At 39.9% G+C, this 21,429-nt stretch overlaps 1 protein-coding gene across 13 annotated transcripts in view; it reads right to left on the bottom strand.

The window, feature by feature from the left end:
• Positions 1-1,214: 1,214 nt before the first annotated feature.
• Positions 1,215-21,429, bottom strand: part of LOC133481290 (discs large homolog 1-like protein) — a 128,123-nt gene continuing 107,908 nt past the window's right edge. For 11 of the 13 annotated variants that reach the window (XM_061780474.1, XM_061780476.1, XM_061780478.1 and 8 more), the window contains 10 exons: positions 18,916-19,098; positions 18,142-18,205; positions 17,109-17,124; positions 16,006-16,047; positions 13,570-13,620; positions 12,225-12,326; positions 11,890-12,062; positions 11,645-11,754; positions 7,553-7,644; positions 1,215-4,029 (listed from right to left, as the gene is read on the bottom strand). In XM_061780474.1, coding sequence (XP_061636458.1) covers positions 3,923-4,029; positions 7,553-7,644; positions 11,645-11,754; positions 11,890-12,062; positions 12,225-12,326; positions 13,570-13,620; positions 16,006-16,047; positions 17,109-17,124; positions 18,142-18,205; positions 18,916-19,098 — 940 coding nt within the window. In that variant the 3' untranslated portion in view covers positions 1,215-3,922. The remainder of the gene's footprint in view (positions 4,030-7,552; positions 7,645-11,644; positions 11,755-11,889; positions 12,063-12,224; positions 12,327-13,569; positions 13,621-16,005; positions 16,048-17,108; positions 17,125-18,141; positions 18,206-18,915; positions 19,099-21,429) is intronic. The other 2 variants (XM_061780475.1, XM_061780477.1) reach the window with 1 other exon arrangement.

Below are 21,429 nucleotides of genomic sequence, written 5' to 3'. Positions count from 1 at the left end.
ACATACAGTAATTAATGTATCCACTTTTTGTGACATTTTTGTTTGTTGGTGTGCGTAAGATTTTTCATTTGTAAAATATGTGCCTTGGCTCCATAAAGCTTGGCAATCACTGTTCTGAGGCAAACAGCAGAGTCCAGTTGCAATCGATTCAATGCCCCGAGAATGAAATAACCTGAATGAATGAGAATATTTACAGGCACAGGACATATATATAGACAGAAATCATTCACACAGTCGGTGGCAGCCAATGAAACACTACACTATCAGTGACTATCCACCAAAGTTTATTGAGCAAATCACTACTGTGTTACAGTATACAAAATAGAAATGTATACTGTAATTTGAATATTGATGTAAAGCCCCCAAGGTCGTCAGTTTTGTACAGGCAACAATAAACTCCACCAACTCTATCTCTGCAAACGTCTTTACATAGGTGCCAGGAACTTTATTGCAGGTGTACTTCAGATCGTTTCATATTTATGGGGCTGTAACAATATCAAGCTGTAACAATATAATCTTTGCAACCCTCTCATGCAATGGTCTGATTACGAGCAAAGAACGTTCCATGATAGTTCCTGGACAACGGTCATCTGATCTAGGTGTGTAAATCTGTGAATGTTGGACTTCACGCCTTCCATAGAATTGAGTGAGATTAGCTGCAGGAATACTTGTGGGACTTGTAAAGTCTAATTTTAAAAATTGTTCTCTAACTGGATATTGTCTTATTAGAAAATTTTTAAGCACTGTATTACATTCATAAATGGATGACGGCAAAACTTTGAGCATGTGCTTGATGTCAACTCAACCCAGCTGTGATATTTGTGAATTTCAGGTCAGGCCTTCCTCTGTGAGGTTTGCATGTTTTAACCACGCTTGCGTGGGTATACTCTGGCTTCCTCCTGCGGTCCACATACCTGCACATGTTTGGTTAATTAGGGCTCTAACAGCACATTATTTTGTCCGAAATTCCCAATGTTTTTTTCATCAGAATCCAAAAGAATTGTTGCGGCTCGACAAGATTCTATTTAATATCAGTGGGCATTGCCAATGCTGTGTGACATCTTTCGACGAGCGTATCAGCACCAGCCACTATTGTTGTTCCACTCACGATGAACTGCAGTCAAAGCGCCAATGCACTTCATAGCTTAATGTACTGTTAATAGTCACAGGATCAACACAAAAGGTTTGGACGTTAAAACAGACATTTCATCAAGTCTCAATAAAGACATTTATTTTTGTACCAAAATAGGCAGTTAGCGCAGGGATAAATATCATCATATGTTATATATCTATATATAGAGCCATCTCTGAAATAGATTCTTTGCATCAGTGCTTAACTCTAGACAGTGGCATAAACCCCTGGCTAAAACACAAAGCCAGAATAAAACACAGAGTCCAGTTCTGTTCAAGAAATCTGAGAAAATTACTAATGGAAATCAATATAAATTAGCTCCAGATACTGTAAGAAATGGTAAACCTTTTAGCTTTCAAAACTCATGTAGTGCAGAACCGGCTTCTCTGTGAGTCTCTGGGCTCCTGTCAGCTTCAGGGTTGGCGTGGCAAACAAGTTATTGACGAGGTCCATCTCGGGCTGCGTTTCCAAAAGCATCTCGGTACTTCAAATCTTATACGTGACATAAGACACAAGCGCCTAATGTGAGAGGAGCCCCATTCATGACCATAGCGCTCCAAGTACATAACACTTCATTAATCAGGCACACAGTGCTCCCAACACAAAACTACAAAAAAATGTGCATATTTCTTACAGACATCTCATTGTGTTGTCATAATCTCACACATTTATTATGAGTATTACCTAGCATTTTCACTGGAATATATAAGATCCCCTGAGACGTTCTCTTGTAAACAAATAATATCCAGGAGTCACCAGACAGCGGAAATGGTCAACTTTGAAGCTTTGAAAGGAGTTCGCTATCACGGGGGTGACATGATGATGACTTCTGCCACTACTGTTGTGTGGAGTGATATGTGTGCCAACATAACATGAGAGTACGCTGTCAAGTCAGTATGATGGTTTGTGCAGGGAGTGTGCCATGAAACCAAATGAAATTAAGTGTAATGTACCAAGGCGACTGTCATTTATGTGGCAAGTCTCAGGCGCTTTTGATGCATTCTGCGGCTGAAAGGCATGAATCACTTCATTCATATGGTTGTTCTGAAATCTTAACTGTATTTTAGCCATGGAATATTACTAATACGCCGACCCAAGTGACCCTTCAAGACATTCACAGAAACAAAGTGAATCACGTAGTCATAGACCTCCGATGCTGTTAAAATATGCTTTTAAGGAACAAGCCCCCATTAGTGCAACCACAGTAAGAAGGAACAAAACAACAATGACACTTCTAACAGTGATGGTGTTTATAAATGTGCACCATGCTGTGAATATCTAGAGGAGAGATGGAAGGCATGAGAAACTGGTTATGTTTACATGGACAACAATACAATACTCCCCTATACTGAGCTTTCTGTAAATAGAAACAATTGGACGTGATTGGTAGAATCTTCCAATTACTGCTCACGTTACATGTTACACCACATAGTCCAAAAAAGGAATTATATTCACATTACAGCCCTACATTATATGTTCCCAGAAGAATATAGACAACAAGTTTGTGTATCTGTTGTATGTACTGCTGACTGGAATACAAATTTCATGTAATTCATATTTTAATTATATAATTTCTTACTTTGAATATGACTATTTTGAAAAAAGGTAATTAGAGAATGTTGTTTACAGTAAATTATCACTGCAGTATAATTTTATTGAATATTAGCATACGGATGTCCATATAAATTTAGCCAATGAAGAGGAAGAAGAGCAGAAAAGGCAAAGAAGTCTTTTTGGGATTAAGACAAGCAAAAATGTATGTTTTTTTATTTTTTATTTAGGGAATTTATTTTTATTTAAGACTCCAAATTACCCAAATGTGTAAATATGAGTGTGACTGGTTGTTTGTCTGTATGCATGCATGTGTCCTGTGATTGACTGGTGAGGTCCATGGTTTACCCAGCCTCTTGCCCAGTCAGCCGGGAGAGGCTCTGGCTCACCCAGGAGCCGAATGGGGGCACACACTACAGAAAATGAATTGATGGAAATTTTAATGCAGCCTAATTTCATGTTTCTTTTTTTTGTTATTTTTGAGACATTCTGCATGTCACAGAGGTCTCATATAAACCATACCTAATCATCATACAAGTGTTGCTTTTAAAAAATAATATTTGCTACATTTCTAAGCAGTATTTGTACAGTACTACTGTCTATGTTTTCTATCTCGGCCCTTCATTCCAACATGCCAGGGCACATTTAAACCATCAGCTCATATTTTAAACTTGAGGCAGTCTGGCAGGGAAGTGGTAGGATAAGAGAGACAGGTAGAAAAGTCAGAGGAAGAGTGTAAAAGAGAGCTATTTATATATAAAGTGGAGCGATGCCATGATAAATGACAGACACAATGGGAAAGAGGATCAAGACTTTGTCCCCCGAAACATGCTCTTAAAGCTACAGCGTGCAAAAGTTTGCTTCTCGGTGACATTATCATCATTACAAACCCATATGTGAATGCTAATTACCCTTTGTTAATATGAAAACATCATCAACAACAAGCTTTAGAACAACAATTAAATCAACAAATCAGATAATGGTACGTTTTCTTGATTAGAACCACATCCTTAAACATTAAGGAACTCAGCTGTAGGAAGATGCACCAGTGGGCTGCTGGAGAGACGAGCTCCTCCCCCCCTCAAGAAAAAGTGGGAGTTTTCAGATCAGTCTCAGCCTTGTCCAGCGTTGTGTGTGTGGACGTGAGAGAACATGGAGGTGAGCGCGGGGGGGAAACAAGCTGAGTTGTGCTGCCAAAGTTGGTGTGTACAAACATGTAGTAGCTATGAGCGGTGTCGCTCAGAGCCGCTCCTTAGTGGGCACCCAGATGTAAGGACCAGATTGCTCCTCAATTATCTGCTTCACCTGCGAATACACCTCCTCTAGAGATGAGCCATGGACAAAAGCTGCGGGGGGAAAAAACCAATTATCATTTTCACTCAAGAAAACAACAATACAATTTTGTTTGTATATTCCTCCAAATACTACTAGAGGTAATGTTTCATCAGTGTGGTTTTTGTTGTTCGTTACCATCAACCTTTCAAAAAATGGTGATATTTTAACAAAGACGTTTAATGAGAATTTTCCCCATTAAATTTAGTCAAAAAATGTAAATTATTCACACTCACACACACACAGAGGCTGAAATATGTATTTAACACATCATTTTTCTCACTAAATAGATTTCCAAAAGGTGCGATTGACATGAAAATTTCACCAGTTGGGAACAACCCAAGTAATCCATTACATACAAAGAAAGTAGAACAAATAAGCTCAGAAATTGTATTGTTATAATGTGACATGACACAGGGGAAAAAGTATTGAACACATCAAGTGATATTCATTTAATACTTAGTACAAAAACCTTTGTTTGCAATGGCAGCTTCAAGACACCTCCTGTATGGCAAAACTAGTCTCATACATTGCTCTGCTGTGATTTTGGCCCATTCCTCCACACAAATCTTGAAGGTTCTGTGGACTTCTTTAATGGACCTTGAGTTTCAGTTCTCTCTTTTCGATTGGAATCAAGAACAGGTGATTGGCTGGGCCATTCCAGGAGCTTTATTTTTTTGTTCGAAACCAATTGACAATTGGCAGGATGTTTAGGATCATTATCCTGCTGAACTGTCCATCCTAGTTTCATTTTCATCATCTTCGTAGATGGCAGCAGATTTTTGTCAAGAATGTCTTGGTACATTTGCCCATTCATCCTTCAATAATGTGAAGTTTACTAGTACCATTTGCTGAAAAGCAACCCCACACCATCATGTTCCCACCTCTGAACTTCACTGTTGGTATGGTGTATATAGGGTGATGTGCAGTGCCTTTTCTCCTCCAAACGTGGTGTGCATTATGGCACCCAAAGAGTTAAATTTTGCTCCAATCAGACCAGACTCCCAGCTTGTCCCAATGTTGTTCAGCAAACTTTAAGCGAGCTTTGACATGCTTTTTTTCCCATCAATGGGGTCTTGCGTGGTGAGCGTGCATACAGGCCATGGCGGAGGAGTGCATTACTCACTGTTTTCCTTGTGACAACAGGACCTGCTAATTTCAGGTCTTTTTGAAGCTCTCCACAGGTGGTCCTTGGCTCTTGGATAATTGTTCTGATTAATCTTTGCACTTGTCTGTCAGAAATCTTGCGAGGAGCACCTGATCGAGGCAAATTTATGGTGGTATGATTGGCTTTCCACTTACGTATTATGGCTCCAACTGTGCTCACTGGAACGTTCAGAAGCTTAGATATGCGCCTGTAACCAATGCCATCGTTATGTTTTGCAACAATTACTTTACGATGGTCCTGAGACAGCTCTTTGCTCTTACACATCATGAAATGTGCCTTGACTCACACCTTGGCAATGAGACCTTTTTGTAGGCCATCAATTCGGACTGAACCAGTTGATATTCATTTGTACTGACTCGGGGCTGGATTGCTCTTATTGATAGATTTTAGGTGTTGTCTTGGCGTTCCATGCCTTTTTGCACCTCCCTTTCTTCATGTGTTCAGTAGTTTTTCCGTGACATTTCACATTTTTACACACAACTTAATTTCTGATCTTATTTGTATGTATGGATTACAACATCTGGTGAAATTTTCAGGTCAATAGCACCTTTGGAAGTATGTGTATTTAGTGAGAAAAAGGATGAGGTGTTAAATACTTATTTCAACCGCTGTGTGTGTGTGTGTATATATATATATATATATATATATATATATATACATATATATACATATATATATATATATATACATATATATATATATATATACATATATATATATATATATATATATATACATATATATATATATATATATATATATACATATATATATATATATATATATATACATATATATATATATATATATATATATATATATATATATACATATATACATATATATATATATATATATACACATATATATATATATATATATATATATATACACATATATATGTGTGTGTGTGAGATGGACATGCTCTCGCCAGATGTCACCATGAACTCCAACCTCGGACTGGGACTGCATCCCTGTCTCCGCTCCCCCGCCGAGAGAGACTGTCACGGGGATGCCTGGTTTATCTCACACGGACGCTAAATGAATTACCAGCCAGTCTGAAAGAGCTCATCAAAAGCAAAGACCAGGAATCCTGACTTCTCTCCCGGACTTTAAATCATTTAGCAGTGGGATCACCCCCCCTACGGCTGGGCTTAAAGGCCGGACCCCCCCTTTTGGCGCGGGCTCTTGCTCGCTTAACCATGTGGCCCACCAGAAGGTGGGGAGGACACATCAGACCTTTCCCTGCCGCAGGGCATCCTACCAGCGCCCCGAGCTACCCTGTCGTGTGCCGGGGCAGCTTACGGACAAAGCTCCGTTAAGAGGGAAACGGGCGGCGGACGTCTGCTCCGAGCGATACCCATGGGCTTCGGCCGCCCTGCGCTTGGAACTCTTTTTCTTGCTTTTTCTTTATTTTCTTCCTCCTTTTTCCGCCAAATCCACCTGTTCCCCATGCGGACCAGACCGGCCAAACATTCGGGAGATCGACCAGCGTGCCTAAATTGTGTTTCACGCAACATAAGTCCAACTTGCAGTCTACTAAAGTACAGAACCATAATCGCTCAAATTCAAACGATGCCCAACCTTATGTATCATGCATTTTTACAATGCATGATTTTGCTTCTACCCATATGATCAAAACATGAAGTATTATCTGTATTTTATTTTTTTCAAATAATTATTCTAAAGTTAAGCACTTTATTTGAACACTTAATACTTTTTATTTACTTGGTCTTACTTTGAAATTCACAGCCCTACTTTTATTTATTAAATGAGAAAACACACAATTGTGCTCACATGTTTGATTACCCAGACAGAATTTGTAAGATGTGTACAATTCTTTTAAGAAAACATCAAGGACCAGACGAAACACAATTTTATTTTAACGCGATTCAAATTAAACTTTGCATTTCAGAAAATCATTATCATTCAACAAAACATAACCATAAAGAAATTACTGATGGTTGTTGTTCACTCATCGGTCGTATTTATTTAAAAAAAATAAAATAAAAAAAAAAAAGTTCACAAATTCTGCCTGGGTATGTAAACTTACGAGCACAATTGTACATATATGCAGTCATGTGTACCCCTGTCATATTGGAATGTAAGTGTAGGCTACACCTTTTTCATAACCTCTAGGTGGCTGTGGCATTTTGGAATTAAAGTATACAACATTTTCATAACCTCTAGATGGCAGTATACATTTATAAAAAAAATAAAAAACTTTTTTTTCATTTACCCCTACATCCATGTACGCTATTGATTTTTGAAAATTTTTTGAGGAAGAAAAATGCACATTCTACACGAGAAATTACGGTAAATTATGGTGAAACGGTACATGAAATATAGTTCAGTGAACGGTGACTCACCAGTGAAATATTCTGTGAATTCCTGCTCCAGTTTGACAGCTCTGTCATAGGACTTCCTTCCCTGCTCCTCAGTAAAACGCTTATTCATCTCTCTGGAAACACACACGTGCCATTGCCAATGTAAAGCATGTTCATTTCAATCTTTTTTTTTTTTTTTTTTTTTTTCTTAAACACATCTAAACTCGGCGGCACGGTGGCCGACTGGTTAGAGCGTCAGCCTCACAGTTCTGAGGTGCGGGGTTCAATCCCCGTCCCCGCCTGTGTGGAGTTTGCATGTTCTCCCCGTGCCTGCGTGGGTTTTCTCCGGGCACTCCGGTTTCCTCCCACATCCCAAAAACATGCATTAATTGGACACTCTAAATTGCCCGTAGGCATGACTGTGAGTGCGAATGGTTGTTTGTTTCTATGTGTCCTGCGATTGGCTGGCAACCAGTTCAGGGTGTACCCCGCCCCTTGCCCGATGACAGCTGGGATAGGCTCCAGCACGCCCGCGACCCTAGTGAGGAGAAGCGGCTCAGAAAATGGATGGATGGACATCTAAACTCCCTGACGGCAAGCCTACGGACACACCACGAGCGAAGTGAAGGTATGCTAATGTACAGTCAGTCAAATTGAATTAGTCTCTCCTACTGTACACTACAGCACACTCAAAGTGGTTTGATTAATGATTCGAGCACAATATAAAACAATAGACGTGACATTGACAATAAATCATACAGTGGTTCCTTGACTTATAAGTTTAACTTGTTGCGTGACCACACTCTTAACTGAAATCACTCAAACTATTGACAATAAATGGAAAACAACAATTTTATGGTTGCATATTTTAATAAAGGAAAATAGCAGTGGACTGATAAAATATAGCTATAAAAAAACAAAAAAGACTTTAACCGGTTTCATGATGCGTCATTGAGCCAAAAGTCCAACACTGTAGTACATTTGTGCGTTTTAGCTTTACATGGCTTGACGCTCCGTATTGCTCACGCTCCACTCGCTGTGCTCAGCAGCCAGCCGTCTGTCTTTTTTTAGCAGACGTTAAGTTAAAAAAAAATTCGCTTCTGGACTGCACAATCACTTGCACGTTTCACGTTCTTGGGAGGGGCTAGATCAAAGCAAAAAAAAAGGAAGTCACCCTAAATACGTGACATGATGTGTGATGAAAAGCATAACGGCATTCTTGCGTGGACATCAGGACGCACAGATCGTGAAGGCAAGCAATGTTTGTCAGAAAATCTGTTTAACAACCAGAGGTGGGTAGAGTAGCTAAATATTATACACGAGTAAGAGTACATTTACTTAAGAATAAAATGACTCAAGTAAAATTAAGAACTAGTCTGCCAAATAATTCCTTGAGTAAGAGTACTAAAAGTACTCAGTGAAAAATTACTGAAGTACTGAGTAACTTCTGACTTATCTTTTTAAATCAAAGCATGAATGTCAAATAAAATAAAACATGCAAATTCAGATATTACTCAACAATATCACTTAATTTAAAACAAATAAAATCTTCATAAACTAAAACGTTTGTAAAATAATAAATTAAAGCAAATTCAGCTCCCAGAAATTGTCAGATACTATATTTTTTCTACTTGTTAAACAGCACAATACCATAGGCTCACCAAGCAGATTACAAAAATAGGAACAAAGGCTGCAGTGGATATAAAAAGTAGACACAGCCCTGTTCAAATGCCAGTTTGTTTGGGTTATAAAAGAATTTTGACCAAGATAAATCGTTTAAAAACTTTATCCACCGTTGTGACCGAGAATTTTTAATTCAAAAGATTTATTTTTGTATCTTTTTCAGAAGGGAGGTGAAAATAAACAACTGAAATAAACCTGTATGTATACATTTAACTTGCTGCCTTCTTGGCCAGTGCAAAAGAGATGTTCTGTTTTAACTGGTCTTTTACCTGGTTAACTAAAGTTAAAAAAAAATAAATCTGGTTGCATAAGGATGCACTCCCTCTTATAACTGGGATGTGGCTGTATTCAGAAGTAACAGATCACATTTGAACTCATGTTCGAGCCCACACACACACACCTGCCGTCATTTCAAATTTCAAGTCCCCAAAACCAACAGATGCATATGGCCTTACAGCAACAGTTGTTGCTTTATCCACAAATGACAATGAAGAATCTGTTTGTTGACCAGACTTATTGATAAAGTGTGCGTGTGAGCGAGAGAGAGAGAGAGTGAGATGCATGAAACTTGTGACCATGAAATAGTGGTAATGTTGCCAAATGCACAGCCAAAGCAACAGCAAAAACATCTGCAACTTATTGCAAGGTGTTTCCTCAAGTTAGAATTGGGCTGAACAATCCAAGTTTGGGCAGTGAGAAAACTATGCTGCATGTTAAAGCTGTTGTTTTTGTAGTCCATCCATCCATTTTCTTCCCCTTATCCGAGGTCAGGCCGCGAGGGCAGCAGCTTTAGCAGGGAAGCCTAGACTTCCCTCTCCCCATCCACTTCCTCCAGCTCTTCCGAGGGGATCCCAAGGCTCTCTCAGGCCAGCCGAGAGACGTAGTCTCTCCAGCATGTCCTGGTCGTCCCCGGGGTCTCCTCCCAGTGGGACGTGTCCAGAAACCCCCCCCAGGGAGGCGTCCAGCAAGCATCCTAAACAGATGCTTGAGCCACCTCATCTGGCTCTTCTCAATGCGGAGGAGCAGCGGCTCTACTCTGATCCCCTCCCGGATGAGTGAGCTTCTCACCCCCAATCTCTCTCTCTCTCTCTCTCTCTCTAAGGGAGAGCCCGGACACCCTGCGGACGAAACTCATTTCGGCTGCTTGTATCCGGGATCTTGTTCTGTCAGTCACAACCCTCGGTCCTGCTCCTCCTGAATCTGAGATTCGACTTCCCGACTCTGCTTCCTCATGGGATGGCGTGTCGGTGGAATTGAGGAGGTCTTCGAAGTGTTCTCTCCATCGACTCACAACGTCCCGAGTCGAGGTCAGCAGCGCCCCATCCCCACTATACACAGTGTTGATGGTGCACTGCTTCCCCCTCCTGAGAGGCCGGATGGTGGCCCAGAATTTCCTCGAAGCCGTCCGGAAGTCGTTCTCCGTGACCTCACCGAACTCCTCCCATGTCTGAGTTTTTGCCTCAGCGACCACCAAAGCTGCATTCTGCTTGGCCCAGCCGGTACCTATCAGCAGGACTCCTACTTCGGCTTGACGGCATCTCTCACCGGTTCGGGGGCTTGGCGCCATGGCAGGTAGTGACTACCTTACGGCCACAGCGCCGGTCGGCCGCCTTGGCAATGGAGACGTGGTCCACTCGGACTCAATGTCCCCCGCCTCCCCCGAGACGTGGGTGAAGTTCTGCCAGAGGTCGGAGTTGAAACTCCTTCTGACAGGGGATTCTGCCAGACGTTCCCAGCAGACCATTTTTTTGTAATTCGTAATGTAAACACGAGTCGCGCGCGACTGTCATGACTCACTTTGATTGGCCCGCGAAGTCGAATAGAAGACTTTGTTTGCGGACATGTGACTTTCTTGTGTCATTTGACTGGTGAACATGAGTCAAACATCACTGTGGTTACATTGGATTGGCGCAACGGCGCCGATGATAAAAATAGATTGCGCAAGCAATTATTGAAAAATGAAAGTCGTGAGCGGCATGTAGATCATTGTAACGGATTAATAGTACCGTTTCTTTCAATCATAAATACTCAAGTAAAAAGTATGATGCATTAAATCTACTCTGACAAGTACAATTAACCAAAATGTTACTTGAGTAAATGTAGCGCGTTCCTACCCACCTCTGTTAACAACAGATTTGTTGATGGAACGAGATTCCACCTGATTTGCTCCAGTTTATTTTATGGGTTTATTGTTAGGGTCTGAAGCACGCCTATAACTGAAGTCATTATTCACAAGGCAAAAAACAAAACAACAAAAAAACCTAATCAGCTGAGCGACGGCTTGTATTTCAAAACAAAAAAAAAAGTTGGTGCACTCCTAAGTCGGGGTACATGGTCTCACTATTGTTATTATCTTTTTCTTTTTTGTTTACTTTAGTGGAACAACCTACTTTGGCTTCAAAAAGAGCACACTCAATACAAATCAAATGCTTCCAAAGTTTGTTCACTCACAGGATGTTGTCAACATTGTGTGGCCGAATGAAGATGGCGATGGGATAGAGACCTGCCAGCTGCAGACGCTTTATAGCGTTCCCTGATACATCCAGTATACAGTGTTTACCCTGAGGGACACAAAGATCGGACACAGTGAGACATTTGCTCTGGTTTTACATTCAGAATTGTGTCAGATTTGTTTCCTTCCTCCTCTGTACTGTGTCAACTCTTGCCATATTCTCTGCTCCATATTTGTGTCTTACCTTATCAGCAACTTCTCTAACGGACTGTATGCTTGTTCCATACAGGTGGTTGTTATACTGTCCTGCCTCGATGAACTTGTGCTCCTGGATCTCATGTTCCATTAGCTCTCTGGAGGCCATAAAGTGATAATCTCTGCCATCCACCTCATAGTCCCGCTGTGGTCGAGTTGTGTCTAAGGAGTATGCACGTATACAGGATATGTTAAAACATTTTCTTCAATAAAACCTGCCTAAAAACTAAAGGTTAACTAAAACAATGACCATGGCAATCATATGTGTGTGCACATTTGCATGAAGGTTTCTGCTGAAAGGTATCCTGATGTTTAGACACTCACGTGGGACGCAGGAGCCAAATTTTTCAGGAAATTCGGAGATGAGGTCATCGTTGACTCTATCTTTCATTGGTCCAAGCACGATAACAGGTCTTGTGTAATTCACTGGGCGATAAAAACGGATTTAGTTAGGCAACGGAATTGCAAAATAAAATTGTATTTCAAAAATGCATTTGCTATTGACTTTCAAAAATAAGCCGGCACGGTGGACGACTGGTTAGCACATCTGCCTCACAGTTCTGGGGACCGGGTTTCAAATCCCGGCCCCCCCTGTGTGGAGTTTGCATGTTCTCCCCATGCCTGGGTGGGTTTTCTCCGGGCAATCCGGTTTCCTCCCACATCCCAAAAACATGCGTGGTAGGTTGACTGAAGACTCTACATTGCCCGTAGGTGTGTATGTGAGTGCGAATGGTTGTTTGTTTCTATGTGCCCTGCGATTGGCTGACGACCGGTTCAGGGTGTACCCCGACTCCCGCCGAAGATGGCTGGGATAGGCTCCAGCAGCCCGCGACTCTGGTGAGGATAAGTGGTAAAAGAAAATGGATGGACTTTCAAAAATATTTGAATGATGGGCTTGATGCAGAAAGTGTGTATGACTGTAGACAACTGTGCTGAAATTGCAATACATTGTCACAGATTTGGTTTGGGGAGTTAAAGGCATATTGCTTTAAAAATGTATCTTTCAAAAACAATCTTTTCTATATATAAATTTTTTTACAACATATCCTAAATTCTAGTGAATAATATGAAATACGCAGTCTATCACAAACAACTAGAGGCTTATTCAACATACAGTAATTATTTGTCAGATATTATTTTTTTTTTACGTTTAGTGGAGACCAAAATCCTCTTCCAAATTCAGTGAGTGATCAGTGCCCAAAGTACAGTATGAATAACCTGTATTGCTCTAGAACACTAAAGAAAGTGACTCATTTGTAGCCAACTCAGAACGTATTATTGTCTATCCCTAAAGTATGCTAATGCAGTAGTAATGTTTTTATTAAACATATCTAGGCCATAATTATAAAACTATCATATGAAAAAAAGTAAGTACAACACTGACTGAGCATTACGACAATAACTAGTTCAATGCGTGACCTTTGTAACGTCAAAACATATGTCGGTACCATGATAACGGAGGACTGCAACATAAATCTATTTGCGTGGTTAGCTGCAAAAAGCACAAACTAATAAAAACTGTCAAATTATCATTTATTCATTTTGAAAAAGTTACTTTTATTTTGTGTCATTCATGTAACAACATCAATTGGTTGCATCTCACAATATGTCTATATTATTGAGTTTTTCTCCCCTCATAATACAGTAACAAAAAAAAAAAATCACTGACCTTCCTGCTGTATAACTGCTTGGTAGGTTAGGAGCGTCTCCTCGTGGCCAGCTAATTGGACACAAAGGTTAGGGACACTTAAATGCAAAGAGACAAAAACACACAGTCTTTCCCTTTGCATACTTTTGATTATACCTCTTGGGTCTGGGAAAGTGGAGTCTCACACAGATACACAACACACACAGCTCGACCATTAGCCGATAGAGGCAAATGCTGAGCGCGCCAAGGACTCCAGGGGGCACCAAAAAAAATTTAAACAACTAAAAATTATTGTACAACCACAATTCCAATGAAGTTGGGACATTGTGTTAAACAAATAAAAACAGAATACAATGATTTGCAAATCATGTTCAACCTATATTTAATTAAATACACTACAAAGACAATATATTTAATGTTCAAACTGATCAACTTTGTTTTTAGCAAATAATCATTAACTTAGGATTTTATGGCTGCAACACGTTCCAAAAAAGCTGGGACAGGGTCATGTTTACCACTGTGTCACATCACCTGTTCTTTTAACAACATTCAATAAAGGTTTGGGAACTCAGGACGCTAATTGTTGAAGCTTTGGAGGTGGAATTCTTTCCCATTCTTGCTCGATGTACAGCTTCAGCTGTTCAACAGTCCGGGGTCTCCGTTGTCGTATTTTACGCTTCATAATGCGCCACACATTTTCAATGGGAGACCGGTCTAGACTGCAGGCAGGCCAGTCTAGTACCCGCACTCTTTTACTACGAAGCCACGCTGTTGTAACGTGCAGAATGTGGTTTGGCATTGTCTTGCTGAAATAAGCAGGGACGTCCATGAAAAAGACATTGCTTGGATGGCAGCATATGTTTCTCCAAAACCTGTATGTACCTTTCAGCATTAATAGTGCTTCACAGTTACCCATGCCATTGGCACTAACATAGCCCCATACCATCACAGATGCTGGCTTTTGAACTTTGCGTCCATAACAGTCTGGATGGTTATTTTCCTCTTTGGCCCGGAGGACACGACGTCCAGTTTCCAAAAACAATTTGAAATGTGGACTCGTCGGACCACAGAACACTTTTCCACTTTGCATCAGTCCATCTTAGATGAGCTCGGGCCCAGAGAAGCCGGCGGCGTTTCTGGGTGTTGTTGATAACAACATTGTTGCTTTGCATAGTAGAGTTTCAAGTTGCACTTATGGATGTAGCGCCGAACTGTATTTACTGGCATTGGTTTTCTGAAGTGTTCCTGAGCACACATGGTGATATCCTTTACACATTGATGTCGGTTTTTGATGCAGTGCCGCCTGAGGGATCGAAGGTCACGGACATTCAATGTTGGTTTTCGGCCTTGCCGCTTACATGCAGTGATTTCTCCAGATTCTCTGAGCCTTTTGATGATATTATGGACCGTAGATGATGAAATCCCTAAATTCCTTGCAATTGTACATTGAGGAACATTGTCCTTATACTGTTCTACTCTTTTCTCATGCACTTGTTCACAAAGAGATGAACCGCACCCCATCTTTGCTTGTGAATGTAATTCAGTAATTCAGGGAAGCTCCTTTTATACCCAATCATGGCACCCACCTGTTCCCAATTAGCCTGTTCACCTGTGGGATGTTCCAAACAGGTGTTTGATGAGCATTCCTCAACTTTCTCAGTCTTTATTGCCACCTGTCCCAGGTTTTTTGGAACGTGTTGCAGCCATAAAATTCTAAGTTAATGATTATTTGCTAAAAACAATAAAGTTGATCAGTTTGAACATTAAATATCTTGTATTTGTAGTGTATTCAATTAAATATAGGTCGAACATGGTTTGCAAATCATAGTATTCCGTTTTTATTTATGTTTAACACAACGACCCAAAGTCATTGGAATTGGGGTTGTACATAAATAAAATTATTATTGTTATTACATAGCATGCCATATTAAATTACTTACCTCCATCTGCTAAACGACATTACACTCTGATGACAATAAAGTTGTATCTAATATGCATATCAGATAAAAAATACATTATGTATTGTAAATGCATAGCAGACAACATGCATCTGTCAGGTTTTTCATTTTTACATTTTAAATTATTATAATTAAATTATTTTTAATGTTACTTTAGAAAGTGGTAAAGGAAAATGGATGAATGGATGTTATGAATCATAACAGTAAAAACAATGTTATGTATTCAATTTCCTTTGTAAGAGTACGTAAATCGCCGACGGAAGAGGGCGCCACACCGGGTAGGGCCGGCTCGGATTAGAACACCATCAACCACGACACACAAATACATGTGTTACATACATACTGTATGTCAAATCCACACATAGCAGAACACACAAACAAGCAAGAAATTAAAGGTCAAAGAACAAGGCTTGCAAATGAAGTATAATAAATTAACAGAAAGGAGAATGAGTGGGGTCACAGAGAGATGGAGAGACAGCAAGAGAAGGTCGAGACTTACAGGAAGTACTCTCACTCTCACTGGTGCCAGAGGTTACCAGCTCTGGAAGGGCAAGACGGGAGTCAGCTACACAGACGCAGAGGTGGGTACTAACAGCTACATCTACTCCGTTAAACTGTTACAAGTACTTTGGAAACCTTATGGAAGAATTGTAATAGACAGAGTAGTTAGCTTTAATGAAACATACTTTTTGAATATATTTTTTTAAGAAGAAACATTACTTTTACTCGATCACACTGAGCTACATTCTGCTCGCTATTATCTATTCTTTTTTGTCAGACAGACTTTTGTCACTACTGTTTCACCAATCCCACTACTAACGACATTTGACTTCATTTGAACAATCAAATGGAGCCAGGCAGTCACATGACCGCACAGTCTCTGCGGCCCCACACACAAGCAATGTTTTCAAAGTGACTTATTCATGTGAACATGTCAGAAATCTAAATGTAAGTTACAGATGGACTACAAATCTGTGTCTGCCTAAAAATGTCAACATTTCAGCCTACAAAAACTTCAATTTGAACTTGAGAAACAATTGCACATTTGCAAAACGTAATGCTCTGAGGAATAAAATCAGCAGGTCATTTGTAAATGCAAATTGCAGTGCCTGTGACCAGTTGGAGTTCTTCTCTGTTACTGTATATGCATATTTGATGGGCATGCCAATTAAAAAAATATATAAACAAGAAGTTACTCACCAGTTACTCAGCATTTGAGTAGTTTTTTACATTGAATGGTTACTCCTAATCTAGTAATTATTTGGAGGACTACTTTTTAATTTTACTTGTCATATTATTCTTAATTAACAGTACTCGAGTACAATATTTGGCTACTCTACCCACCTCTGCGCAGGCATGCACACACACACACACACACACACACACACACACACACACACACACGGTATCTCCCCCTGGACCCCACACTGAATAGAACACAGACATCCATTTTAGTTCACTCTCATAACAGAGAAAACATCCACCTTCTGTAATTCATTATTGTTCATAGCAAGTGTGCCAATAACTAACTCATAATAGCGTTTTCGGAATTAATAATCTATACATTGGCCAGCAGGGGTCACTTTTAATGTATTTACTTACCCCTTTCATCTTGACCCTGCACAGAGAACCACAGAAAGAAAGAGATTTAGTGGATTATCACAATAGTTGACAATGTCATGCGAAGAATCCCTATACAGTGCTCTCTTTCTCTGTCTTGCAAACAGACATGCACACACTAACTGAAGGGATGGGAGTGTCACGGTTAGGGTTTTCGAAGGCGAGGAAGGCAAGGCAAAAACGTGGAGGACCCAAGTGCAGGGAAGCAGGGAGACAAGGCAGGAGTGCAGGCGTCTCAAAAAATTATATTTAATTTCCAAAAAAAAGGCAAAGAAGGAACATGAATGAAGCAAACTAAAAGTCCCAAAACAGATAACCAAAGTAACAAAGAAACACTTGAATAAACCTAAAACTGGAAACAAAACATGACTGGTAACTAAGATGTGGCACAGACAGAGACAATGACAATGAACCGACAAGAACTAAAAGAAACTAAGGAACTAAATACAAACAGATTGACGAGGCAACGAGGAACACCTGGACAAGACACGAGTGGCTGGAGGGAGCTGATTGGTTGACACAAGGTAGAAGGTTGATGAGAACAGGTGGACACAATAACTAAATGAGCACACAAGACATGAAAAACATGGAACACAGGAAAACATGAAACAAAACCAAACACAACCCAGACCAAAACATAGACCATGACAGGCAGTGTGGTGTTTTTTTCATTAGCTGCCCTTCATGAAGCAGTTGTTGTTTGACAAGGTGTGAGGAAGACAGGGGGATGGTGTGAAAGAGAGGTGACATCAGAGATATCAATAGCTCGTGCTAGACGGGGGGTCACAGCTAGTCATCACATCATCATCTAAAAAAATTGGGTTAAAGTCACTTTAATTAAAGCATTAAGGCGCTTCACCCATGAACTTGAACTATTCTGTCAACATTTCACAGCCTGTTTGTGTTTAAATTAGAAAACCAGCTATGGTTTTACTGGTGGATAGCATCCCATGACTGTTTTGACATTCTGCATTACACTACAATTTCAAGGTGTATTTTATAAGTTGCTACTCACCGATCTATCCTGAGTCTTCGTCACATAGACTGTCTTTAACCTTGACCTCTCCTTTTTCTCTGCCCTGTGAAAAAGGAGGTGGAACATCAACCTTGACCAGGAACATACACCTCTGACTTAACAACGTTGTATATCCTCCATTAGAATGCTCACGATATTTCTACAGTAGATAAATATGACATATATCATATAGACTATTCATAATCACCATGCACAGTTCTGACTATGTCGTCATCCAAACCCTCATATGCCAGAAGCTCACTCCACTCACTCACTCCCACACCTCCGGTCTCTTTCAAATGCTCCTTTACTTTTTATACGCTGTCATTTTAACACAAATGTGCTTTTCAGTCATCCACCTACTACATCAACACTCCAACCCTTTAAGTGGTAACAGAACTTAAATCATCACCTACGTGAGGAAAAACATATAGAAAATCATTTTTGTTATAGATTGATCATACCAGGACTGATCTAATCACTATTGATCAAGGATTAAATACACTCAGGTCTTGGGGCACCAAGCTATTATACGGGGGGGGGGGGAGAACATGTTCACACATTACGATACTATGCTGTACGGGGATTTTCCATGTCTTCCAGGGCTAAAAACAAACAAACAAACAAAAAAAACAATGAATTTCAGGTTTTCCAGGTAATGTAGGAACCGTGAATGCCGGATGACCGACAGTTAGGTCGACACAATATCCAGGAACTCATCATCAAGTCACCGACATTCGCCCCATGGCCACATTTCATACACTCTAAACCAACCTTCTACGGCTGGGTATGACTCCAACCTCTGGGCAGTTTGGGGGTGGGGGGCTGAGGTGACGCGCAGACCACCACTCTTCTTCCCCTGCACTGCTTACATGGAGGATGTCTCCAAAATGGAAGGGCAGAGCCTGATTTGGGGTGCTCAAGTCTGATGCGCTGCCGTCATAGTCAAACAGCACTCTGCAAGGAATACATAATCAAATTTGAAACGGTTTTTATTTTGGTTGACACTGTTTTACACAACCAGCAGCTTAACATTACAATAGCAGAAACGGAGACACAGTACATAATTGGAGAGACACTGTACCTTTAGCAGCAAAACATCAGTGGTTACTTTTTGCAAGAATCAAGATTTTTGGGGCCGATCAACAATTTAAGAAAAAACGATAACCGATCACTGATTTGATCACAAGATGGAGGAATGTGTTATTTAAATGACCTGTTCATTTACTGTATATACTTGTGTACTTAAATACAAGATTTTATTGCAGTAGTCTGACAGTGCAATCGTGAAAGAGCAAATTTGTCATAGTTTGATCCGGGCATTACATGTTGCCTGTCTCAGACGTGTTGTCTGTCCCACACCGCCGACATGTTTTTTTTTTTTTTTTTTTAATTTATTTTTTTAAATAACTTCATTGGCTGTCAGATATTTACAGTACTATGTCAAAAGACACGCGACAAGGCTAAAAATAAAACTAGCTTTTGGATTCAAATATACTGTGCACGTGGTGACGCGGAGTAAATGTCTTTTGCGGAGGCGATCAATGATCGGCGAATTATGACAAAGCCGATCAGCATAAAATGCTAAATATTAGCCGATACCGATCAGCCCGTTAAAATCGGTGTAAAGTCTAGCAAGAATATTTTAAATGATAACATGAAAGAGACGAAATTTAGAGAAATACAACATCTGTCCTTGTGTGTCACTATGATGCTGTGTGTCAATAGTTTGTGTGTATATGTGTGCATGGCTGAATGATGATCTGTCTTTGTGACCCACCACAGAATTCCAAACCCGTCCGCAGGGAAACAACCTGATAAAATAGGGCAGCAGTGTGTGTGTAAGTGTGAAATAGAGCTGAAATAACAAGCATTCCCTAAAGTCCCCACTGCCTTCATCAATAAAGCAGTGCAGAGACGGAGAGGGGGAAATCAAGAGGGAGACAGACACAGAGGTAGGTTGAGACTACCAATATTTAAAAATCCCCATATATTTTAAGGATTTTGGATGAAATATTAATCATAAGGGGTTGCATTAGCTCGTCTGCAAGGACTCGGATTTGGGAGCCCCAGGGCCACGGTTCAATCCCACTGTGGAAAAATGTAAAAATGGCAACTAGTTGTTAGAGAAACACTAGTCTTCTTGCTGTCTACTGTCGAGGGTGTCCTTGAGCAAGGCACCGTCCAGACTGGGAGATGCACACACTTTTTGTGTGACCCTTTGACTGACATTTCTTCTTGCATGCCTGCATGTGTGTGATTTTGTGCAAATATAAGCAGAGTGTAAATTGATTTCCTCTTGAGGGACTATTATAAGTAAAGGAAATTAAATTAAAATGAAAAAAAATTGAAGAGTTGGCAGATAAAGCAGTGTGCTTGTTAAGCTGATATTTTAAAAAATGTAGTGTACAATGGCTTTAACATTTTGTTAGCCTGCTCAAGGTTACAAGATGTACTCTATCAAGGGTTATTGATGATGTCCCCATTCGAAAATTAAAATTATCACTTAATTAAATGTTATATTGATTGATGCTTGTTTTATAATTAAGGCCAATGTCAATATAACTTTCAGCCAATTAATATTCTAGTAATTTAAAAGCCCATAGAGGAATTTCTCTGATCGAATTACATCAAGATCAAGAAACACATCGATCGCAGCAATGTTCAACAGGAATACATGAACAAATTTGAAACCGCTTTTTCGGTCAACACAATTTTGCACAACCAGCAGTTTAACTTTACAATACAGTATATCCCATGTGCAGTAACCCAAACCCACTCACGATAACAAATTTACAGTATAACCCTCATATACCGGTATATTTTCATGTACACATACTAGTATCTTCCATGTAAATTTTGACCCAGGCCAATAATATCCTCATAATAATTGTCTATATCAAATTATGATCTAAAAATATTTTCAAAATGTATTAATAGCCTGTCTGACAATAATATATGGATGATTAATCCTTAATCAATGTTTAGAAGGAGATGGAACGTTTTTTTTTTTTAAGGTTCTACATCACTTGTTTTTGGACAAAAACAACACCTTGTCAATTTTTTTCTTTCAAAGTTTATCTCTTCCATAACCTCAACCACTGAAATATCAGTTCAGATAGTTTATGACCCCCTTTTTATAGCTCTTGATTGAATAAATCGATATTTAGATTTTTTATTTTTATTTTGCTACATGGCAGGTACTTGTTTTTGGAGATCTCGCAACTGTGTCAAGGCACCCTCTGACCTCTAGGTATTCTGTTCCTCATGTTAAGTATCACCATGATG

Source organism: Phyllopteryx taeniolatus, chromosome 7, assembly GCF_024500385.1.
Source record: "Phyllopteryx taeniolatus isolate TA_2022b chromosome 7, UOR_Ptae_1.2, whole genome shotgun sequence".
NCBI lineage: Eukaryota > Metazoa > Chordata > Actinopteri > Syngnathiformes > Syngnathidae > Phyllopteryx > Phyllopteryx taeniolatus.
Note: the sequence above shows the minus strand (reverse complement) of the source record. Positions and strands in the feature narration are given on the sequence as shown.